Source organism: Lytechinus variegatus, chromosome 6 (genome assembly GCF_018143015.1).
Source record: "Lytechinus variegatus isolate NC3 chromosome 6, Lvar_3.0, whole genome shotgun sequence".
Taxonomy (NCBI): Eukaryota; Metazoa; Echinodermata; class Echinoidea; order Temnopleuroida; family Toxopneustidae; genus Lytechinus; species Lytechinus variegatus.
The window spans coordinates 37843798-37869988 of NC_054745.1; the positions used below are offsets into that span (position 1 = coordinate 37843798).

Below are 26191 nucleotides of genomic sequence, written 5' to 3' on the forward strand. Positions count from 1 at the left end.
AGGGTCTGGAATAAAGACTTTGGGCTCATATTATTATTTTCGAAACAACCGGGTCTGGAATAAAGACTTTGGATTTATATTATAATTTTTGAAACAACCGGGTCTGGAATAAAGACTTCTCACTTATATTATAATTTGTTAATTAACTGGGTCAGGAAATGAGACTTTGCACGTTTGTGCTAAATGAACGCATTACTATACGATTTTAGCTTAGAACGGATTTGCCAAAAATCCCTTCAAATTTATTACATTTGTGGGTAAAGTCATTATTACATTTGTGGGCGATCAAAAATTATTACATTTGTGGGTAAAGTGCATTATTACATTTGTGGGTGAAATTATTACATTTGTGGGTAAAGTGTTATTACATTTGTGGGTAAAGTGTTATTACATTTGTGGGCGTTATTACATTTGTGGGCGATTATTACATTTGTGGGTGTAACAGGGGGTATCACTGATTTTACATGGAGAGCATCGTTCTCGAAAATGCATTAACATAGCTAGCTAGTGGCGAGGGAGGGGCGGGGTGGGCACATCAATTTAGCAGTGTCAATTCCTTCTGCACAAAAAGAACTCAAATAAGTATGTGCAAATTGAGAGGGACACACAACCACCCTCACGCCCGGATAACTGCCTATGCTGGGGGAGATATACCCTGATCATCGGCGAGACATTCCAGTTCTTTTGTAGCCTTTGTGAACCATTTTTGCGTGGAGACATCTTGTTGGTTTAACAGACTTTAAACATAACCCAGACGCATTCACTTGCGTGTCGACAGGAAAAGGGTAAGTCCAGTTATTTGTGTTTTATTTTTGTGTGTGGGCTTGGTGTATCAGAAAAACCCAAATAACAATATATATTTTTCCTGAAATATAAATTAAGTGACAGACTAAGACGTTTCATCTAGTATAAGTACAATTCTTTAGCATTTTTTTTTAAATTTGTCTCTCAGCTCTATATTTCTATGACCATGCACCACGTACTGTTAGCTGCCAAAGCAAAAACTCTGGCGTTAATTGAGTAGTGTATGATTGAGTTCACCTTAAGAAAGACACAATTTTCATATCTCTGAAAGTCAAAAATATTCGTAGAATATATTTGTTTAATAAGCTAACACAATTTTGGTAAACTATTATTTTTGGATTATTCATAAAATCAATGGTTGATTAAACGAGGAATATTTTTAGAAAATGTTGCAAATTCTCTCTAAAAAAAACACCTACACGAAATTATCTCTGTATCGTTTTCTAGTAAAAGAAAAAAATATTGGCCCGTATTCTGAAGTCGGGTTTAATTTAGACCATGGTCTAACTCTGTGCTAAAATTATGGAAAGCCAAAATTGTCACAATTTCATTTAGTTGCATGTTTCTAATGTTTACTGTACTCTTTCTTGATTCATCGATGGTGAAGACAATCATCTATTATACTTCCTACACAATTATGAATGATTTGAGAGCCAAAGAGGTGAAATATTATATCTCTACTGTCAGTGATTTATGCAATAATTGGCTATCCGTACTTAAACCACAACTTTAAACCAGAGTTTGAGTTAAACCCGACTTCAGAATACGTTAATTCCAGTGTATATAATCAATAAAAAATTACGAATCATGAGGGAATCGTTTCATGATATTTTGTGTCAGTTATTACCACCGATCAGTTTGTTTTTAATCAGATGCAAGGATATGCAATGTCTTGTAAAATAGGTTATACAATTATATATTTATTATAAATTTGTTTCAGTTATTGCTCCAGAGATGATCGAGAGTTTTTCGCTAGCACTGCGCAAATGCTTTTTGGAACATGGAGAATCTATTGTGAAAAGCCCCTTTTCAATTCAATTATTTTTAATTTTCAACAGAAGAACAAAGTAATGTGATCAAAATAGTTACAATGAACTTATACAGATAAAATAAATTCAGGCATGTACAGTATTTGATATTTATCTATAAAACGAAGTAAAACAAAACAGAATATATATAAGCAAATATCATAACCATTTTAAAATAAAAATTCTGTGAAAATGGAGGGATCCACTAAAAAGCAGTGCTTGTATTGTGTGGACCCCTCTAAATAATTATTTTAGAATTGCCTACGAAGACAGACAAGTTTACAAAACAGAGAACAGCAGAACAAAGAACAAATAACAAGAAACAATCAAACAATTGAAGCACACACAAAGGATATGAAAATAAAAATGAAAAGAAAGAAAGATAACAGAGATAATAGAGCAGGACTTCAACGCGCGGATAATTATAACCAAAAAAAAAATAATAAGTTAAGGAGGCATGAAATGGTGAATTTAATGATAAAATTATTTAAAACTGAGTAAATGATGACCTGTATGATTTCAGAAAATTAACAGAGGGATGGGCTTTTAATTATATCTTCACTAAGGGAGTTCCAGAATCTCGGGCCATCGTATATAAATGTTTTTTTTTAGCTAATAATGTTCTTAAAAGAGGTAAATGAAATTCATTAGACTGTCTCGTAGAGTAATGATGAAATGAATGATTTTGAGGGAACATTGAATCAAATACGTGAGGAAGTGAATTGTTATTATATTTATACATAAATTGGCCTAAGTGAAACAGATATAGATCATTTATTTTTAGCAGCTTGTTTTCGGCAAACAATGGATCTGTATGTGAAAGAAATGAAGAATGGTTAATTATACGGAGAGACTTCTTTTGTAATAAAAGAAGTCTGATTAATAAAACTTGGTGGGTATTGCCCCAAACAAGAATGCCGTAGTTCAAATACGGTAAGATTAAAGAAGAATAAAGCATTAATAAGGTTTGTGGAGGAAAATGAAATTTCAGTTTATTTATCATGCCGATGTTGCGTGAAATCGCTTTGCAAATATTTTCAATGTGATATTTCCACGAAACTTTATTATCGACAGTTATGCCTAAGAACTTTATGAACGAAACAACTTCTAAAGGAGTAGCATCAAACATAATGTTTGCCGGCAGTGTGTCTATAGTGTTACTAAATAACATGTATTTGTTTTTTTCAGATTAATGGATAGTTTGTTAGCTCTTATCCACTGAGTAACCTTTTCTAGCTCAGAATTTACTATATCTAATAGTGTTTTTGGATTTTTATGAGAATAAAAAAGATTTGAATCGTCGACAAAAAATATGAACGAAACAATATCGGATGAATTACAAAAATCATTAATGTAAATGATAAATAATAAAGGACCTAACAGGACCTACCCTGTGGGACTCCGTAATTTATATTTTGGATATTGGATGTATAGCCATTTAATGTTACGTACTGACGTCTACTGGATAAGTAGCTCCTGAACCACTCCAAGGCCTTCCCACGCTCCCCATAGTGAGCGAGTTTATGTGATAATATATTGTGATTGATTGTGTCGAAGGCCTTGGAGAAGTCCAGGAAGATACCAACCATGTGTGAAGATTGTCGAGAGCATGTGCCACTTTGTCAATGAAATTTAATAAGGCATGTTCAGTATTATTTTTTTTCTAAAACCAAACTGGTAATCGTTGAAAATATTGTGTGCTTTCAAAAAGTTAATAGTTCTATTGTAAACGACCTTTTCTAAAATTTTTGACATGGAGGACAGTAAGAAAATAGGTCTGTAATTATTGACATTGAGCTTATCATCTTTTTTGAAAAGAGGTATTAGGACGAGTCTTTATCGAGAATCGTTGAAGCAAAATGGAAGTGTCGTCCTCGTCCCTAGACAAACGACATGTTCAAAAATGTTTCGTCAGCTCGAAAAATAAGTAGGACGAGATTGCGTTTCTCGGTCCACCAGTTTCTGACAAAGATCTAGCTATTCATTGTCATTTGCCGAGCATTTTCAAAACTGCGTTCTTAAATCCGTTGTGCAGCGTAGAGCGAAAATTCCCTAATAAGACTCGGGGGGGGGGGGGGGCGAAGGGCTCGGAACCATTTTGAATGTGTGTGTGCGTGTGTGTGTGTGTGGGGGGGCTCTGCTCTCCCGGTTCTCCAATTTTCGACAAAAACCTCTCTACAGTTTCATTGTAATTTAATGGACATTTACTGTGTTTTGAGAATCTGTCTCCGTTGCAGTTGCGAAAACTCGCTATTACCTTGATTGATTTCTCCGTTTTGTTAGTGCTCGATTTTCTTTCGTCACGATGGGGACTACTCTGGCATCACAGAGTGCCGTTCCTGACGTCGATCTGTCTCAAAAGACTGCCATTGTAACTGGAGCCAACACGGGTGAGTCCAATATTAAATAATCATCTCTTATTGGGATGTTCTACCTGACGAAAAAGTTTAGTGTAAATTTAAGTAGAAGAAATCTAAAAGCATTCTTGTTTAAAGTTAAATGAGAACATATAAAAGAAGAACAAAATTATTACAATCTAATGTTTTTATTTGTCATATGCAAGTACCTTTCCGATATATTATAAAGCGAAAAAAAAATCTGGGAAAAAATGATATTATTTTTCTTTGTTGTACAATCACTATATCAAATTACAACTTTCATTTCATAACCGCTCCTGACAGAAAAGTATTTAGTCATCATACAAATTAAAGTAGCAAAAACAAAAGAATATATGGGGTTTAAGTTTGAGTAAAACACATGAAATATAACAAAGGTTATCAAAATTTCATCCTGATATCCGGAAGGTATTTGCACATGACATGACAAATAAAAAGTCATCTCCAAATACCTTCCCGATATCAGGGTATATTATGCAGTGAAAAACATATCAATTAATAAAATTTATTTTCATTGTTCAATCACTAAATCATTTCACAACCGCTGCTGAAAGAAAAATATTTTCAGTCATCTTGAACCATTAAAATAATTGAAATTCATGCATTTCATATTACATGACATACGGAGCAGCTGCTCATTTATGTGACGTCACAAATCAAAATATCAAAATTTTATTAAGACAAGATTGCTATATAGATATTGAAAATAAGATGTAAAAAGTTGATCATTGACATGTAATGTATTCATAATTGACTGCTTTGACATAATGAGAACAAAATCTTCAATGTCATGTTTTGTCATCAGAATTTGATTGACACTTTCAGCGCATCGTTCATTTGATTTTCACCATTTATTCAAAATTACTATGATTACTACGACTGATTGGGGCCATACTGGGACGGGTCAAAACATTCTATATAGATATATATATATATATGTTTGTGCGGGTGTGGGTGTATATGTATCTTGGTGAGGGTGTGTTTGTGTGCGTTAGAGAAAAGAAATCACATAAACCGAGCCCAACTAAGTTTCAAATATGTGTGTGTGTGTAAAGGGAGTATAAGCGTGTGTATTCATTATCCTGGTCCTTTGAATAAAACTTGGAATAACAAAACTTACTTTAGTTGAAACGCTTATTAATCTGATGAATACCCTCGCAGTATTTTTGGGGGTCAAAATTACGAGGTTTATTGTTTAAAAAAATACAGCGAGTATTCAGATATTTTGCAACCTAAAAAAAGGTTTCGTTTTCATTCTCCATTCTCGTTTCTACTTCGATTACAGGAATTGGATATGATACAGCTAAAACGTTTGCCCAACTTGGAGCAAAGGTCATTGTGGCATGTCGATCTGAAAGCAAGGCGAAAGAAGTGAGTATATTATGTACCAGCAATGGTGGGTCTAATTAGGGGGCCCATCAGGCAAGAGCCCCCCCCCCAAAAAAAAAATGAAATAAATGAAAAATAAGTAAATTTTTACCCATATATTAACATTTCAAATTGTAACAGACAATAACCGTTTATTTTTTGTTTAAAAGAAAATAATGTATACCTTATAAATCAGTCAATTGTAATTAAATTTGTTTAAACAAAATATTTTTTTCTATAAGTTGTGACATCACGTTCTTTTAATCCCCCCCCCAAAAAAAAAAAGATAGCGGATTTGATATATTGGTTACGATAATGACCTAATTCAGCACCTACACCTAATGATGCTGGGATTTGAAGAAAATATATATATATATATATAAGTGGGGTATGTAAATTTTGATCTCAATTGTCATGATTTTACGATACGAGTATTTATTGGCAAAAGATAAAACGATAAATGTTCACTAATGTTTATTTTCGAATGGCATGCGTAACAATTGTTTATCATGAATTGATGAGCATATAGGACAGTGTCTCAATACTCATGCAGGTTGATGAGTGGATTCACGCGTGTGTGTTGATGTGAGCGACTCGAAAATTTGACATGCATGTTTATATTTGAATCACTCATTGAATATGTATATCATTTGTTCAATGTTGAATTTTGTTCATGCTTTTATTAAAATTGAATTTATTCATCTTGTAATTATTTGTATATGTTGAAGAATGAAAAATAAATTGAATTAAATTGAAAAATTATTGACCATAACAATATACAAAAATATATCCTAGGATCTTTAGATATATTTCTGAATTATACAGGGAAGATTTTTTTTTACTGGACGATTATTATTTTTAGCATTATCAATATTATTCATATCACTATTATTATTATTATAATTGATGCCATTTTCATTGTACATGATATGTATGGTACAAGTAACTTGTCATCGCGTATATATATATATTTTTTTTTTTCGGCATCACCAATTTTCCAAAGGGTAGATAGCTCTGGGAAACCTTGATTTAAGCTACGCCTACCATTGTTCTCTTCATCCATTTCTTTACACGATATATATATATATATATATATATATATATATATATTGGCTTAAGTGATAACAAATCAAATCAAGACATATCCAGTCTATTACCGCAAAAATTTTCGAAGATATATCCCTCGTCCTCTTGGAAGGAAGACGAAAAATATATCGTTATACTTGTTTCATCCTTTTGATAAAAGCCTCTCTTAATACATGTCTTTCTTCTTTCCTTTTTTTTCTTTTTTCCTCTCTCTCTCCTAGGCGATAGATTGAATGCACGAGGAGCACAAAGAGGAGAAGAAATCCAAATTCAAAATTACGATATATCGTGTTGTATATACTTGTTTCATCCTTGTAACAACCACAACAGCCTCTCTTAATGCATCTTTTTCTCCGTTCTTTCTTTCTTTCTTTTCTCTCTCTCTCCTAGGCGATAGAAAGAATGCACAAGGAGCACAAAGAGGAGAAGGGAAATGAGAAGAAAACCAAGTTCAAAATTAAGGTAACATAATGATACTTTTGATAGTGAAGTAATGATACCAATGCTGTATATTTTAATTGCAATGACACTAGTTTTCTAATTATATAGTAAAAACTAAATGATAGCTATAATGATTATAATTGATCTATAATAATTTCATTATTATCAAACAAACAAATGTAATAACACTACAATAATGATTTAAATGCATTAGTTTTTTTTCAATATTTGAAATATGTAGTTTGTGCAAAATCATATCTGTTCATCCAAATAAAATTCAAAATTGAAATTACTTTTTCACATCACCCCTAAGAAATACACAAAAAACTAAGATACAGTACATCGAGATCAATCAATAAAATGATTCCATACTGAAGTAAAATAGCAATGAAAAATTTATAATTAAAATGAGAATTAAAATTCTTGACGTTTTAAAAAGTGAAAACACGGCTACATTGATGCATAAACTGCAAATTGAATTAGCATTGGCATTTGCTTTGTCGGTTGTTTTTATTTGCGATATTGTGACGTCAAAAACAAACCTGTTTAATTGTAAGGAAAGCCTATGACCCTGATTCGAATTTCATCCACCTTTATTCTTTGAATTATTCGTTGTGATACATAATGATGTGATTGGGGGAGGTATTTGGCTTGAAGTGACCAAATCACAGGTATAACCACTGTATTTTGCCTATTCTAGATATCTTCAATTTATTTGTACCAATAGTGTTCTGACCTGGATGGGGTTGGGAGGTTTGGGAAGGAAGACCTGTGGGTTATGGCTATTAAGTTAGCTTTTTCCATACCCAGGCAGCCTATCAAACTTTCATCCAGGTCTTATTTTCTCTATCATGAATAATTTTGATAGATCTTTTTCTCTGATCTGTTTGTATTCTTTAATATGTTTTTGAAATTTCAAGCTCTAAGCTTAAGATGAATGTCTCCCACATTTCAAAATGTACTATGTTGATATATGTATATATACATGTATATGATTTTTTTCTGCTATTTTTTGTAACAATTAAAAAAAAAGAATTATCAGTATAAATATATTTTGATAAGATTATTAGATTGTATATATGTATATGTTATTAATTATATCATTTACTTATGTTATGCTAAAAAAATGATTTCACTTGTATATGATTTTATTGGAATGTGGAATTAGATAAATCAAATATATAGAATGCCAAATAAAATAATAATAATGATTTTATCAAAGTGGGTTCCATATCATTATGACGTCACCATTACTCCACTTATATCACCAACAGGCCAACGAACTTGATATTGAATTCATTGACCTCGACCTCTCGTCTTTAGAAAGTACGATGAACTTCGTAAAGGCATTTAAAGCCAAGAAGATCCCTCTTCATATACTAGTGTGTAACGCTGGCATGGCTTTTGGAGGAGAAGGTAATCCGATATTTATTTTTTATTTGTTCACGAATACGCCCCTTCCCCGCGCTCATACAGTATCACAGGCCTAATTAATTTTTCCATAGACTCATGCGTTAAAGTGGCCCTTAAAAAAATCATACAAAATAAGGAGGAAATTCGAGGGTTGACTGTTTACTACCAGTGGACAGGATATATGTCTGACATTCCATGTCTGACCAAAAAAGGGTACCTCTACCGGCTCATAAAAAAATAAAATCGGCATTTATGAAGACTACCCCTGGCAGGATCAAATTCTTCACTTTAGAGATAAAAATGGCCCTAATTCTTCCGCCAGTAAAATAATAGTTCCAAAGTAGAGATGTATTTTCCAATTTGGAAAAAGAAACTTCAGTAGGTACTCTTCTTAGAATCAGTGTTAGATTGTCAGACATATTCATTCATTTTTGTCAATCAGGAATATCAAATTTAAAAATTGAGCTATGTGTTGGCTCGAATGAATATCTTTGGCCTGCCAGTTGTAGTTATGTCCGTGTGACCATATGCATATTTCGCGCGGGAAGCAGATATTGGAACCAGGCAACTGTTCTGAAGGCATATATATATATATATATATATATATATATATATATATATATATAGTGCAGAGCCTGAAGCAGTGTGACTATTCACTTATGTACTGTGGCTGCGTTTAAATTTTGTTTGACACAGACCACGCAGTGACACAGGCAGAGAGTTCGGATTCTAGTCTTCGCTCTAGACATGTTATAATTCGTTAAAGAGTCAACAGCAAGTATGTTTTTGTAGACTAGGCAATTGTTACACCCATGTTTGAATCTCGTAGCGTAAAGAGAACTCGAAGTAGCTATTACTAATCCGGAAAATAAATTGCCTTCGGATTTTACATAGAAGAAGCAATGGTATTATTTTGTAAGGAACGGTATTTATTTTGCATCTGGGTAACATCATTCCCCGGGGGCCACTTCCATTCACGAGTGGATACCATGCGCGACCATGGGGTCTCGAAAAGCACTCTAAACACGTAATTTCCATATTCTGAAAATGCACCCCTTAACAAGTATTGGCGAGTATAACGAGTACTGGTAACAATAAGATATTCTTGGCAAATGTTCCCTGAAATGAACCCTAAACAAGTACAGGAATGTTGTTGTTACGGGTCCATCGGCCGTCGGCTTTACCTTATTTGGTTTAGTACGACCCCACCTTCTACACCTCGCGCAAATCGGACTCTAAACACGAAGTGTTGGGGGCAAAAAGGACATCCTTTATAAAAAATATTTAATTTTGTTTTATCATCCCCGCAAATTCGACCCTAAACACGTAATTTTCCTAGCGAAATAGATACCCTTTTTGTCCCACCTGCGAAGCAGAGTGAGACTATAGGCGCCGCTTTTCCGACGGCGGTGGCGGCGTCAACATCAAATCTTAACCTGAGGTTAAGTTTTTGAAATGACGTCATAACTTAGAAAGTATATGGACCTAGTTAATAAAATTTTGCCATAAAGTTAATCAGGTATTACTAAACATCCTGAATGAGTTTCAAGTCACATGACCAAGGTCAAAGGTCATTTAGGGTCAATGAACTTAGACCATGTTGGAGGAATCAACATCGAAATCTTAACCTGAGGTTAAGTTTTTGAAATGTCATCATAACTTAGAAAATATATAGACCTAGTTCATGAAACTTGGACATAAGGTTAATCAAGTATCACTTAACATCCTGCATGAGTTTCACGTCACATGACCAAGGTCAAAGGTCATTTAGGGTCAATGAACTTTGGCCGAATTGGGGATATCTGTTGAATTCCCATCATAACTTTGAATGTTTATGGATCTGATTCATGAAACTTGGACATAATAGTAATCAAGCATCATTGAACATTTGTGCAAGTTTCAGGTCTCATGATTAAGGTCTAAGGTCATTTAGGGTCAATGAACTTTGGCCGAATCGGGGGTATTTGTTGAATTACCATCATAACTTTGAAAGTTTATTGGTCTAGTTCATTAAACTTGGACATTAGAGTAATCAAGTATCACTGAACATCCTGTGCACGTTTCAGGTCACATGACCAAGGTTAAAGGTCAATGAACTTTGGCCGAATTGGGTGTATCTGCTGAATTACCATGATAACTTTGAAAGTTCATGGATCTGATTCATGAAACTTGTACATAAGAGTAATCAAGTATCACTGAACATCCTGTTCGAGTTTCAGGTCACATGATCAAGGTCAAAGGTCATGTAAGGTCAATGAACTTTGGCCATGTTAGGGTTTTTTGTTGAATAACCATCATATCTCTGTAAGTTTATTGGTCTAGTTCATAAAAAGTGGACATAAGAGTAACCATGTATCACTGAACATCTTGCGCGAGTTAGAGTAGTATTCAAAGTCAGCACTGCTGCTATATTGAACCGCGTGATGCAGGTGAAACGGCCAGAGGCATTCCACTTGTTTCATTATTTTTGTGTTTTTGACTCCCTTATCACGTTACGAACGTAACGTGCCCCATAGTGAAAAAGACATACTTTTTACGTGTTTTGGGGGTCGCGCATGGTATCCACTCGTCAATGTAAGTGCCCCCCCCCCGGGCATCATTCAAGTGACCTGTTTTACAAGACTACACTGCTTAGAATGTTGCATTATGGGTTAAAAACCTGTCCAGAAGGACTCGATGTGGCGAAAACAAAAGGCTCCTGGTTCCCGTCAGCTTTGAACCGTTTTGGTAAATCTCAGGTCCGTCCCTATAATATCTGATACCAATCTCTCACTGACTTTCTTGATCATTCTAATTTTGAAATTGTAAATTTATTTCATTTATTATTCGCACAGTGAAAACAGCTGACGGTTTCGAGATCCACTTCCAGGTCAATTACTTGTCACATTTCCTCATGACCCTTCATTTACTTCCGGAATTGAAGTCGGCGGGCCCCAACGCTAAGATCGTGATGGTTTCGTCAATTGCCTATCGCAGTGCACGTTGGATAGAGGATAACATGCAGGCAATCAATAGGGACCAACTCAGCAAATATGGATTTACTAAGCTGTATCAGGTGGGTTGATGTAACAATAGAGTACCAAACCGATGGGATCAGTTGTCATGGCGGGCTGGTTCCAAACAAGTGTACCTGCTGAATGAAAACATGTGTTTCTCATAGGAGAAAATGGCCGCCATAGGAATTTGATAGCTTGCAACCGGTTTCTCAGCCGAAGTCCTTTCCAAATACAGTTGTATACAGACGATCGTCAGCTGAGACTCTGCTTAGAACCAGGCCGCCATGACACCATGGCAACTAACGTAACACTTCGGTACTCTATAGGGATTTTCGCTTTTACTGTGCGGAAACTCTCTTTAACGGATCGATTTCTTTGAAAATGCAATTAAAATCACAATTTAGAGCTGAGAGGCTTTTGTTGAAAATTGATGGACCGGCACAGCAGGTCATCCAAAGATTTGCACCGGACGAGTGGTTTTATGTAGACCTATTGAATGTCATTTGCTACACTCAAAGCTTGAAAACAAGCATGGTCTACTTAACGTTTTTTTTTCAGGATTGGCCCTCCGATTAAACTTTTTTTTCTTTCTTTATCCCTAGATTATGGAGATGTTCACACTGGCCGACAAGTTGAAAGGATCTGGGATCGATGTGTTCTCACTTCACCCTGGTTTTGTAGATACAGATATAGCGAAGAAAGATGGTCAACAGATTGGTTGGTTGATGAGAGTTTTAGTGAGCGTAATAACTTATATGGGTAAGTGAAAGAACACAGTAATGTAGTGTTTCCCCTAGGACGTGCGGAGGGCGAACTATATTACGTGAATCACACTGTGAAATTATGTCGATAGTGTTATATTAGATTCGAGCATTTTAACGGTGTAAGTCCCCTATTTGAACACGCTGTAAACAGTGCAAAGGTATCCATTGGCCCGTATTCTGAAGTCGGGCTAAACTTAAACTCAGGTTTTAAGTTGTGGTTTAAGTATGGGAAGCCAAAAGTGTCAAATTTTTCATCATATTGTATGTTTCTTATGTTTTCTGTGCTCTTTCCTGATTCATCGATGGTGATGAAGACAATCAGCATTCTGTTTATACTTCCTACACAATAATGAATGATTTTGGAGCCGAATGAGCTGAAAGTATGAAATCTCTACTGTTAGTGATTATGTAGCAATTGGCTGTCCATACTTAAACCACAATTTTAAACCTGAGTTTAAGTTAAACCCGACTTCAGAATACGGGCCACTGTGTTTAATCTAATTCACACTTTCAAATGTGGTTGTTTTACTGGTGCAATGCAGAGTGTGTTCACTCACTATAAATACACTGTGAACAGCCAACCTATAGATGTGGCCACAGTGTGGATCGTCTCCAAACTGTGAAAGCTGAATGTTTTGACAGTGTCAATCAGATCATCACATAGTTATCTGCGTGGACACACTGATAACACACTGTAATGTAAACACAATGTGAACACTGTTTGGAAACACAGTGAACACACCGGTGAACACTATGTAAAACACACTGAACGAACTGTTAACACACTGTACACACCGATCGAGAACACACTATGAACACGCAGAACACAACGTGAACACACTGAACTGTGAACATTATGTGAACACACTATGAACACATGGTGAACACACTGCAGACACACTAGGTATTATTCTATAGCCATGGTTTAGTTAAACCTTGGTTAACTTCCACCACACATTTATGGAGTGACAGTTGTCGAATTCATCCCCAATTGAACATTATTCTTAACCTGCTAAAGCTAAAAAACAAACAAACCAATATTTTAGACGTGAAATAGGATCAATACGAAAATGCAAAAGATAAAATGAATATTAAAGAATTTATTGGTACATTATAATTGCCACGAATATTTGAGAAATATTTTGAAACCAGGCAGTATTCCAAATAAGTGTGGTTTAAATTCAAGTTCTGACTAGGGTTAAACCTACGATTATCAGAATACCACCCACTGTGAAAAGTGAAAACACAACTTAGTAGTGTCCTCAGTGTGTTCACCGTGCGTTAATATACTATATTAGTCTAGTATATGAACGCACGGTGAGCACACTGTGGACACACATTTTGAACACACTGTGAACACACTGAGCACTCTTTCAGCACACTGTGGACACACATTTTGAACACACTGTGAACACACTGAGCACACTTTCAGCACACTGTGGACACACATTTTGAACACACTGTGAACACACTGAGCACACTTTCAGCACACTATGGACACACTTTGGACATCAATCGTAAAAATCAACCACTGAGCTCGGGTTATTACAGGGCCTGTTACAACCGATAATTGGGACCTTTCGCAATCCTCACGGACGCTAGTATTAGGGTCCCCTAACACAAAAGTTAACGCTTAATCATACACTTGATTTTTAAGATTGATTGTGCATTACAGTCAATCGAATCAAACGTAGAAAACTGCTCTACGATCAATGCTAAGCTTTGTGTAACAGGGGGGTTACAAGCCCTACAAATCTGCTTTTCGTGTGCAAAATCCCTTTCCACCATAGATGCATGTATATTACGACTGATGGCTGGAGATATTCAAAATGCAGGACCTAAAATAGATTATGACATGGATAAGAAAGTGGTTTTTCAAACAAATCGAGAACATATTGAGTGAGGAAAAACTTACTGAATGAAGGCTTAAATATAGATCATTACAGTCCATCGAATCGATATTACATTTAATGTGGATTATTGGTGGATCACTGACAAATGATTTCATGGATCAGATCAACCTCTCCAGCCGAACATTTCGCATGCGTTGATACATGTATGTACACATCATATGCGATACCTTTGAACTCGTTTCCTCTTGTTTCTTTTGTTTCTTTGTTTCTTTTGTTTACTCCTTATACACAAACGATATGCCTCTCGCACACGATGTGAGGGGCATTATGTTTTACATTCCCCAGAAATGGGGATAAGATTCAAATTCCGGGGGGACCACTTCCATTGATGAGTGAATACCAGGCACGACCATGGGGTTTCGAAAAGTACCCTAAACATGCTATACAAGGGAAGCAATTCTTTTCCAGATTATGAAAATACATCTCTTAACAAGTATTTGGCTTGTGAAACCCTACAAGTATTGGATATATATCCCTTTTTTCAGCATTTTAAACATCGTTTTGACACCCTTATAACGTTACATAGGCCTATATACGTAACGTACCTGCCCACTCTGTCCCCCTTTACGGGTGGTCGCTACTGGTATCCACTAGTCAATGGAAGTGGGCCCCCCGGGCGGCCTCTCGAGCTCTAGGAGGAGTCAAATGTGGCTTTGGAAAGTCGTCCTCAATCGGATAAATCGCTGTTACCATAGTAGCAACCAGAATTTTGCACACGAAACGCATATTGAATGTTTCCGTCGCAGATGCGAAATGAAAAAAAAATCTCATGTCACACAATTTGCATTGCAGGACTGAGTTTTACGACCATGATGACGGGCCCAAAAAGTCCCTTCCAAAGTCAACTACCGTTGTAAATAAGCGTCCGCGTCCTCAAACGAAAGGTCGGGAATGTCGCACCAACGCATAATGTCGCAGTCAACGCATAATGTCGTAGTTTTTCTAACGCATAATGTCACATGTCGCAACGCATAATGTCGCAGCAAATCGTTAACGCATAATGTCACATGTCGCAACGCATAATGTCACAGCGGTATTTTCTTCAGGACTTGAGCTACAGATAAGATATAAAACATGCTTTTACTTAGTATTTTGAGACACGAAAAGAGAATGAAATTATTTTGAAATCAGGATTACTCTTTGTATGGATATTTGTCGCTTTATTACCATTTCGTCTACTGCCTTTTCCCCACTATCGCATGGTCTGATATCATTTCGTCTACCATCAGTTAGTCAACTATCAACATAGTCCAATAACCATTTCGTCTAATTACCATCTCGTCTAATAGCCAGTTGGTCTAATAACCGTTGTGTTTATTATCATTTAGTTTAATTGTATTTTTTTCAGTTGGTCCAATATCCATTTTGTCCAATATCATTACGTCTATTACCTTTTTGTCTAAAAGCCAATTGGTCTAATAACCACTTGGTGTACTCTCATTTTCGTCCATGTTCCATTTGGTCTAACTTCAGTTGGTTCGCTATCACTTTGTCTAAATCCATTTCGGCTAATACTCATTTGGTATCGTTGCCACGGGTCCAATCACCAATAGCTCCAATCATTGGTTCTAGGACAATTACCCCACGGACAATCACCCTTCCGGACAACTAATCCCTGACAATTTTACCCACCCGAGGACAATTACCCCCTGGACAATTAACTCCTGAGGACAATTACCCCCCGAGGACAATTACCCCCTGAGGACAATTACACCCCGGACAATTACCCCCTGGACAATTACCCCCCTAGACAATAACTCCCGGACAACTACCCCCTGTAAAACTACCCCCGAGGATTGGCCCCTGAGGAAAATTACCCCCCCGGACAACTACCCCCTAGGGCAATTTCCCCCCGGACAATTACCCCCTGAACAACTACCCCCCGATGACAATTACTCCCGGACAACTACCCCCCGATGACAATTACCCCCGGACAACTACCCCCGGACAATTACCCCTTAGGAAAATTACCCCCCCCCCGAGGACAATTACCCCCGGATAATTACCCCAGAGGACAATTACCAACGGGAACAATTACCCTGCCCCGGGGACAATAACCCCCTAGACAAAGGGAGTGCACAGAGTTAGGGCCTAAATAGTAAAATTACAAGGCGTTCTTGTGTATATTATCTTTGCATATTTTTTTTTGCTTACTGTATTAAAACTTAAGCCACATCTTAATCTGGACCAATTGTTTCATAATTCTTAGCTTCTTGTTAGATGAATTGTTTTAAAATAACAGGTTTATAGGTTCTTCTTGTCAATAGTAGTGTTGATGGTTTGCGTTACCGACTTTCAATATTTCTACCTGTGAAGGTGTCTTTTTAATGTTTTATCTATTTTCCTGATTTTTTCCTGAAATTAAACCCCAAACATGCCAAATGAATAAAAAAAAAATCAGATCAACTGGAATCAGAGATATTAGGCATTTGTGATTATTATGTCTAATCGTGTCTTTTCGTGAATGTTCAATTGTTCTATGAAAACTTAGTGTGTGGGCCAGTTTACACAGTTTTCCGATGTGCATATGCGTAGCTATATAGCGCAAGCCCCCACCCTGTTGCACCCACAAATGTAATAACGCCCACAAATGTAATAACACTTTACCCACAAATGTAATAACGCCCACAAATGTAATAACACTTTACCCACAAATGTAATAATTTTTGATCGCCCACAAATGTAATAATGACTTTACCCACAAATGTAATAAATTTGAAGGGATTTTTGGCGAATCCGTTCTAAACTAAAATCCTATAGTAATGCGTTCATATAGCACAAAAGTGCAGTCTTTTTTCAGACCGGGTTAATAAAACAAAGTACAAGTCCAAAGTCTTTTTTCCAGACCCGGTTGTTTCAAAAATTATAATATAAATCCAAAGTCTTTTTTCCAGACCCGGTTGTTTAAAAAAATATAATAAAAGTCCAAAGTCTTTTTTCCAGACCCGGTTGTTTCAAAAATTATAATATAAATCCAAAGTCTTTTTTCCAGACCCGGTTGTTTAAAAAAATATAATAAAAGTCCAAAGTCTTTTTTTTCCAGACCCGGTTGTTTCAAAAATTGTGATATAAGTCCAAAGTCTTTTTTCCAGACCCGGTTGTTTCAAAAATTATAATATAAGTCCAAAGTCTTTTTCCAGACCCAGTTATTTCAAAATTTATAATATAAGTCCAAACTAAGATACGATAATGATATTCCTGTGGAAAAAATGGGAATCGAGCTTAGTCTTTTCTCCAGACCCAGTTAATTAAAACTGGTGGAATTAATGTCTTTGTTGTTGTTTCAACTTATACGGTGTATATTGTGAATATGTGCACTAAGAGTAAATTGAGAATCAAGCGTAGTCTTTTCTCCAGACCCGGTTACCTGTTATTTAAACATTATGAATAACAGTTTAAAACAGTATAAAGACCCCATAATCTTATGAATGCTGGATATAGCGTAGTCTTTCAGCCCGACCATTTTTTCTTCAAAAAAACCCGCTAATAGTAAGAATTAAAAAAAATCAAAGTCTAAGACCAAACAAACCTTCAACCTAAGAACCTGTTTTAAATGAGGTTTAGAGTGTTGTCTTTATTCCATACCTAAAAAAGTTACGAAAAAAAATCTTCTAACATAACACCTTATATTCTTATTCTCGTGGAATAACACGAGTTTTAGAACGTACTCTTTCCTCCAGACCCGGCTATTAAAAAAGTAACTGAAAAACTTCAAATCTAAGACCAAATTTCCAAAGTTTCACCCAGTAAAAATATGTCTTTTTTAAAATAAAACTACTACCCCTACAAAACATTGTAATAACGCGTGGGTAAAGCAGAAATCCTTTCTCCAGACTTGGTTACTATTTGAAAAATAAAATAGTTTTTACAAATATTCTAAAACGAATACCCAATAATCTAATTACTGTGGAACAACATGAAGACGGATCGTCGAAGATCGACTTTCCTCCAGACACAATTATTTCAGGAATAAAAAATCAATAAAACTCAACCCCCAACAACGAATCTAAGAACCAACAATCCTCCAAATTAAGACCATGCATGTAGAAAAGCACATGTTTAGAGCGTTGTCTTTATTCCAGACCCGGTGATTTAAAAATGATTTAAACAATCCTAAAAACAAAAGACTCATATTCTTATTCTTGTGGAATAACACGAGTATTATGCTTAGTCTTTCGTCTGGACCCGGTTATTTAAAACATAAAGAAATATTGAAAAAACAATGACAGCTGAGACCAATCTTCAAAATTAAACCCACTTAAAATGCTTGGGCTTAGAGTGTTGTCTTTACCCCTCACCGACGTATATTATAACTTTTGAAACGGCCGGGTCTGGAAAAAAGACTTTGGACGTATATTATAATTTTGAAACAACCGGGTCTGGTAAAAAGACTTTGGACTTAATTATAATTTTGAAAAACCGGGTCTGGAAAAAGACTTGGACTTGTACTGTATATTTCATTAACCGGGTCTGGAAAAAAGACTTTGAACTTTTGTGCTATATGAACGCATTACTATAGGATATTAGTTTAGAACGAATTCGCCAAAAATCACTTCAAATTAATTTCATTTGTGGGTAAAGTCATTATTACATTTGTTGGTAAAGTGCATTATTACATTTGTGGGTAAAGTGTTATTACATTTGTGGGCGTTATTACATTTGTGGGTAAAGTGTTATTACATTTGTGGGCGATCAAAAATTATTACATTTGTGGGTAAAGTGTTATTACATTTGTGGGCGTTATTACATTTGTGGGCGATTATTACATTTGTGGGTGTAACACACCCCCATTTTTCATGATGCCGAAGGCATTGCTAAACAAAAAAAAAAGAAAAAAGGCGGAAAAGGAAGAAAAATGAAAAAGAAGAAAATGAGAGAGAGGGAGAGAGAAAAAGGGAGAGAGAGCGATATAAGAGAGAAAGTTATTAACATAAGATAAAGTAGAAAATATATTGAAAACCTGTGCCACCGACCCAGACCATTATAATGGTTCACGCCCGGGGGGGGGGGCACTAAGTATATAATAATGTGCAGCGGAGGGGACCCCCATTTTTACACTCAAATTTCCGTTCCAAGGCATAGCATCTTTGTCTCATTGAGAAAAAGAACAAATAAAGCCGCTCCAAGGCAAAACATTTTCTTCTTATCGAGAAAAAAGAAGAAAGAAATCCGCTCCAAAGCTTGTCATATATTTCGTTACGCCGTTCCGGTCACATTGATCCGCTACAATGAGCTGCAATTTTGGTGAAATGCGGCCGCAGAGCGCTGTCCGACCATCACCTCTGCGCGAGCGCACCCGGCGGACGTGCCGCCGGGCGAGCTACATCATGCACGCATGTCCGTTCCACAGGGATGCATCAGCACTGACACGCTAGCGATCCGTTCCAAGGACCCCGTTTTTTGTCTCGCCCGCGGCACACCCCTACCACTTTTTTGGTCGAGTGCCCCCTTCCCCCCTGGGGTCACGCTTGATTCGATGCCAGAGTGAAGGTGGGGGGGGGGGGGGGTCCGGGGGTAATTGTTTGGCGGTACTGTCTGGGGAATCATTGTCCTCGGGGCATTTGCTGGGGGGGGGGGGGTAATTGTCTGTGAAATAATTGTCCAGTGGATGATTGTACGGGGGTAATTGTCCGGGGGGGGGGTAATTTACCTCGGAGGCTAAATGTCAAGAATTGGTTGTCCGGAAGGTGATTTTCTGGGGGGAGGTAATTGTCCTAGAACCGGTGATAGGACCTAATGGTGATTGGACCCATTGTAACGATACCAAATGATTGTTAGCCAAAATGGGTTTAGACAAAGTGATAGCGAACCAACTGAAGTTAGACCAAATGGAACATGGACGAAAATGAGAGTACACCAAGTGGTTATTAGACCAATTGGCTATTAGACAAAAAGGTAATAGACGTAATGATATTGGACAAAATGGATATTGGACCAACTGAAAAAAATACAATTAGACTAAATATTAATAAACACAATGGCTATTAGACCAACTGGCTATTAGACGAGATGGTAATTAGACGAAATGGTTATTGGACTATGTTGATAGTTGACTAACTAATGGTAGACGAAGTGATATCAGACCATGCGATAGTGGGGAAAAGGCAGTAGACGAAATGGCAATAAAGCGACAAATATCCATACAAAGAGTAATCCTGATTTCAAAATAATTTCATTCTCGTTTTCGTGTCTCAAAATACTAAGTAAAAGCATGTTTTATATCTTATCTGTAGCTCGAGTCCTGAAGAAAATACCGCTGTGACATTATGCGTTGCGACATGTGACATTATGCGTTAACGATTTGCTGCGACATTATGCGTTGCGACATGTGACATTATGCGTTAGAAAAACTACGACATTATGCGTTGACTGCGACATTATGCGTCGGACGCTCTTGGCATAATGTCGCAGATTGCGACATTATGCGTTGCTGCGACATTATGCGTTGGTGCGACATTCCCGACCTTTCGTTTGAGGACGCGGACGCTTATTTACAACGGTCGTTGACTTTGGAAGGGACTTTTTGGGACCGTCATCATGGTCGTAAAACTCAGTCCTGCAATGCAAATTGTGTGACATGAGATTTTTTTTCGTTTCGCATCTGCGACGGAAACATTCAATATGCGTTTCGTGTGCAAAATTCTGGTTGCTACTATGGTAACAGCGATTTATCCGATTGAGGACGACTTTCCAAAGCCACATTTGACTCCTCCTAGAGCTCGAGAGGCCGCCCGGGGGGCCCACTTCCATTGATTAGTGGATACCAGTAGCGACCACCCGTAAAAGGGGACAGAGTGGGCAGGTACGTTACGTATATAGGCCTATGTAACGTTATAAGGGTGTCAAAACGATGTTTAAAATGCTGAAATAAGGGATATATATTCAATACTTGTAGGGTTTCACAAGCCAAATACTTGTTAAGAGATGCATTTTCATAATCTGGAAAAGAATTGCTTCCCTTGTTTAGCATGTTTAGGGTACTTTTCGAAACCCCATGGTCGTGCCTGGTATCCACTCATCAATGGAAGTGGTCCCCCCGGAATTTGAATCTAATCCCATTTCTGGGGAATGTAAAACATAATGCCCCTCACATCGTGTGCGAGAGGCATATCGTTTGTGTATAAGGAGTAAACAAAAGAAACAAAAGGAAACGAGTTCAAAGGTATCGCATATGATGTGTACATATCAACGCATGCGAAATGTTCGGCTGGAGAGGTTGATCTTATCCATGAAATCAATTGCCAGTGATCCACCAATAATCCACATTAAATGTAATATCGATTCGATGGACTGTAATGATCTATATTTAAGCCTTCATTCAGTAAGTTTTTCCTCACTCAATATGTTCTCGATTTGTTTGAAAAACCACTTTCTTCTCCATGTCATAAATCTATTTTAGGTCCTGCATTTTGAATATCTCCAGCCATCAGTCGTAATATACATGCATGTACGGGTGTCGCGGAAAGGGATTTTGCACACGAAAAGGAGATTTGTAGGGCCTGTAACCCCCCTGTTACACAAAGCTTAGCATTGATCGTAGAGCAGTTTTCTACGTTTGATTCTATTGACTGTAATGCACAATCAATCTTAAAATCAAGTGTATGATTAAGCGTTAACTTTTGTGTTAGGGGACCCTAATACTAGCGTCCGTGATGATTGCGAAAGGTCCCAATTATCGGTTGTAGCAGGGCCTAGCTGGTGAACAAGAAAATACAACTTTGCCGATGTTCATACTTTCAGTTAATTCCCTGAAAATAGAGCAGTGAACCTAAATATATCAGATAGCAATATACAATAAATCACCATTTTGAAAGCTGGAAGAAAAATATGCATGAATAAGAAACAAGAAAGTTATAGGGCCTATCGCACTTGAGCCTTAGAAAACATTAAGGTGATTTCGAAATGGTATTTTTGCCCTTTTTACACAGGATTTTCTTAACCCCGGACTATCGCTAACCCCGTACTATCCTTAACCCCGTACTATTTTTTTTCCTTTTCACACATGCCAAATTGTTATTGCTAACCCCGGATAAGGAATACTTGCTTTTTACACACGAAACTCGCTAACCCCGGACTAGTGGTTTTTGTCGATCATTCGTGGTACAAGTGCTTCACTCGTACACTTTTTACACACGCTTCAGGTGGGGCCAAATTGCCATTTAGCCCCACCTATAGTACGGGGTTAAGCTTAGCCCACTTTCGTTTTACACATGCGATCTTAACCCCGTACTATTGCTCTTAGCACCGCAATTGGTGGGATAACCCTGCTTTTTTGCAGGGCCAAATAATCCCGTACTATAGGTGGGGTTAGCCCACTTTAATTTGCAAAAACGCTGTGTAAAACGAAAGTGGGCTAAGCTTAACCCCGTACTATAGGTAGTGCTAAATTGCCATTTAGCCCCACGAATGATCGGGGTAAAGGAAATTTTAGCCTGTCTAAAAGTTTGTGTAGAGGTTTTGACGGTTGGTGTGTGGGCCCGGGCTTTTGGTATAGACAAATTGATTCTCCGCTCGACATTTAGTAAATCATCAAGCATTTATGATTAATTTGTAAGTAGGACTAATTTTTCCCATCTCGAAACGTATACGAATAGGCCTATAACATTGATAGCATAAAATTGTATGTCGTAAAAACATACTATTTTGAATGAACTTCCCTCTGAGCAATTCATATAATAGCAGGCAATGAATAAGAGTTGAATGTTGAAACTGTCACATTGCATTATCGAGCTGAGTAACATGATTATGCCTCCTGATGCATAAAGTTAGAATCTACTCGCGGTTTCTCTCATATTATAGGGCTGGCCCGAACCACTTTTGACGGAGCTTTGACAAGTATCCACGCCGCAATCAACCCGGAGTTTGACGGCAAGACAGCGATTTACTTGGAAAACTCAAAGCCAGCCACTCTCCAGAATCCACTTGCGACGTAAATACCCTTTTTTAATTCCTCGATCTTATCGTTTAACTACCTTTGAATATTCTCCAAGTCTCTTACCCTACTCCTTCTTATACAATATACATTTCATACAAACATGGACTCCCATTTAATTGCTTAAAGGTCAAGTCCACCTCAGAAAAATGTTGATTTGAATCAATAGAGAAGAATCAGACAAGCACAATGCTGAAAATTTCATCAAAATCGGATGTAAAATAAGAAAGTTATAACATTTCAAAGTTTCGCTCATTTTTAACAAAATAGTTATATGAACGAGCCAGTTACATCCAAATGAGAGAGTCGATGATGTGACTCACTCACTTTCTTTTGTTTGAATTATACAATATTTCAATTTTTACGAATTTGATGATTAGGACCTCCTTGAATGAAGCACAAAATGTTAAAATAATGGAATTCCACGTGTTCAGGGAGGAATGAAACTTCATTTTACATGACAATGTCGAGAAAATCAAAACATTTCATATTTCATATAATAAAATACAAGAGGGTGAGTGATGTCATCGGTCTCCTCATTTGCATACCGACCGAGATGTGCATATAACTGTTTTGTGAAATGAAGCGAAAATTTGAAATGCAATAACTTTCTTATTTTACATCCGATTTTGATGAAATTCTCAGTGTTATGCTTGTTGAATTTTTCTCTTTTTATTCAAATCAAGTTTTTGTTGGGATGGACTTGTCCTTTAAGTTGTGATTAATAATTTTTTGCAATCATAAATAGGATGGGCATCTAATCAAACAATTAATGCGGCGCGAAGCGCGATCTTACTTTTTGTAGTTAGAAAGGGCATTCAATACTTAGATTAATCCTAAAACAGGTCATTAAAAGCAATGTTAACCATGAACGGGATGGGTACATAATCTACATAATTGACGCGAGCGCGAAGAGCGAGCTGAAAATTTTGATTTTCAGACATAAAAACTGATCATTCTAAGCCGTTTTAGAAACCATGAACAGAATGGGTATATAACTCAACAATCGATGCGAGCGCGAGGGGAGAGCTAAACATTTTGATTACCCGACCTGAAAACTTAAAACCTTTGGTAATTATCCATCTTCTTTGTTTTACCTGCAGCCGGGGGGGGGGGTTAGGGTTTTTACCCCCCCCCCCCGTAGATCCGGCACTGGATTGTTAACTTTTAGGGAGCTTAATTTCGCCCCCCCCCCAGCCTACGGTTGATTCAAGAAAACAGTAAATGTATTGAATATGCCCGTCAATTAATAACAAAGAAAAACCATGTAAATTTGGACTTAATGCAGGGCTGTGTTGATTGACCAATATTCGACGAAGCCACTTTCTTGGTTCTTTGTCATGAAGGACATTTAAGAAAGCACAATCCTATTCAAGAGGGTTCAATCCTCCGTACTTCGTTGGGCGAAAACTCTAATAATGTATTTTTTAAAGCATTTTTCATGAACGGCATGGGGACATCCTTGTTAAGATCGTCACATGGATTAATTAATCAATTAATTGTATGTTTAACCCAAGTATGAACTTGAATTCAAACCACACTTCTATAGAATACTACCTGGTTTCAAAATATTTCTCAACAATAAGGAATACATCGTCACCCATTTTTATCATTGCCATAGGGACAAGGAGAAGCAGGCATTTCTCTGGAAATACAGCCTGGATTGTCTGAAGGATTACGTCACCGAAGATACGCTGAAAGAACTGACGTCACAATGAAGCTGAACCTATAGCCTCGCTGGCATAATCGCTGGAGAAAGGCAGTTTTTAATGATCAACGGGGTGGCAGGAATATTAATTACCTGTAGAAAGATTCCCATAACTACCGAAAGTAGATAAATTCATGCCTCGTTCCTGAGTAGGTAAATTGCCAATTCATCTATCGCCAACACGTCCATCATCATGTGGGCTACCTTCGTTCAGTCTGATGCCATTCCGTCCATCAACATTACAGGTCCAATAACCATTTGGTCCAATAATCAATTCATCTAATCACCAGTTCGTCTCTGATCATTTCTTCTCGCAACCAGTTGGTCTAATACCTATGTCATTTTCATTCATTTCGCCCAATTAACACTTAGTCTATTTAGACCAAATGGTATATAGACCAAATGGCTATCACAACAACTGGTTATGAGACGACATGGTGAGTGGACAAAATTGCAATTAGACCATAACGATAATGGACAAACTGATGCTAGACCAATTGAGAGTAGACGAGTTGGCAATTGGACGAATTGGCATTCAACCATTACAAGCTTCGCTTTTTAATAAGTCCCTCATTTTCATTTTCACGTGTATGCAAACTGTAGTCTATAATTTGTCTAATCATCAAAATGTGTTTGGAACAAAAATATTTATATATGCTCCGACTATTTCCTACGAATTTGTTAATTAATTATTGAAGTATTCTTATGACACGTATTCTGTTATGTACATTCATGCATATGCATATATATGTTTGTTATGTTTATTATCAGAAAATGGAAGTGGAAAAAATATAAACTGAGTCGATATTCAGATAGTAACTTTGCAGATCAGGCCTAAATCTAATCACTATAATTGGTCTATCCTTTTTTTTCGACAAAAATGATAAAGACATCAACCTTAATTGTGCAAGTTGCAAATAAAAATCGCAAATTTAATTAGTAATTATGATAATCATGGTCATTGTTGTAGCTGTTGAAGAACTGACATGAAGGAACAGAACTTTGGTGACATTGTCATCAATGTACCTACAGTGTCGCAACAACAATAGTACTTCGATACCTAAAAGATTTCAGTGTGCTAGGCCACCTACTCAAATTGCCTGCGGGGCGCTCCCTGTCGCACGAAGCCCCCCAAAATTTCCTTTAGGGGCTGCGCGTATTATTCTCCTTAGGCAACACTCCTAGAGAATAGAAGATTTGTGAAATTGAAAATTAACGCCACCGCACACCTTACGACTGTTCGCGTTCCGATTTTGAAACAAATCGCATTTTTTTTCTCATTTTCTGAAGATGTGAATGGAACGTATCATTTTATTTGAGGTAAAATCAATTGAAAGAATAA

The 26191-nt window shown here is 36.9% G+C and overlaps 1 protein-coding gene across 3 annotated transcripts; it reads left to right on the plus strand.

The window, feature by feature from the left end:
* Positions 1-544: 544 nt before the first annotated feature.
* Positions 545-25986, plus strand: LOC121417432 (dehydrogenase/reductase SDR family member on chromosome X-like). 3 transcript variants are annotated; one of them, XM_041611142.1, is made up of 9 exons: positions 546-785; positions 4116-4222; positions 5514-5599; positions 7073-7144; positions 8398-8539; positions 11371-11591; positions 12135-12291; positions 23009-23138; positions 24763-25986. In XM_041611142.1, exons 2-9 carry the CDS (start codon positions 4138-4140, stop codon positions 24857-24859), a joined length of 990 nt encoding a protein of 329 aa, XP_041467076.1. In that variant the 5' UTR covers positions 546-785; positions 4116-4137; the 3' UTR covers positions 24860-25986. The 3 variants fall into 3 exon arrangements, with proteins under 3 accessions (XP_041467077.1, XP_041467076.1, XP_041467078.1); XM_041611143.1 differs by lacking the exon at positions 5514-5599 and having other exon boundaries at positions 545-785; positions 7080-7144; XM_041611144.1 differs by lacking the exons at positions 546-785; positions 5514-5599 and having other exon boundaries at positions 4164-4222.
* Positions 25987-26191: the final 205 nt, after the last annotated feature.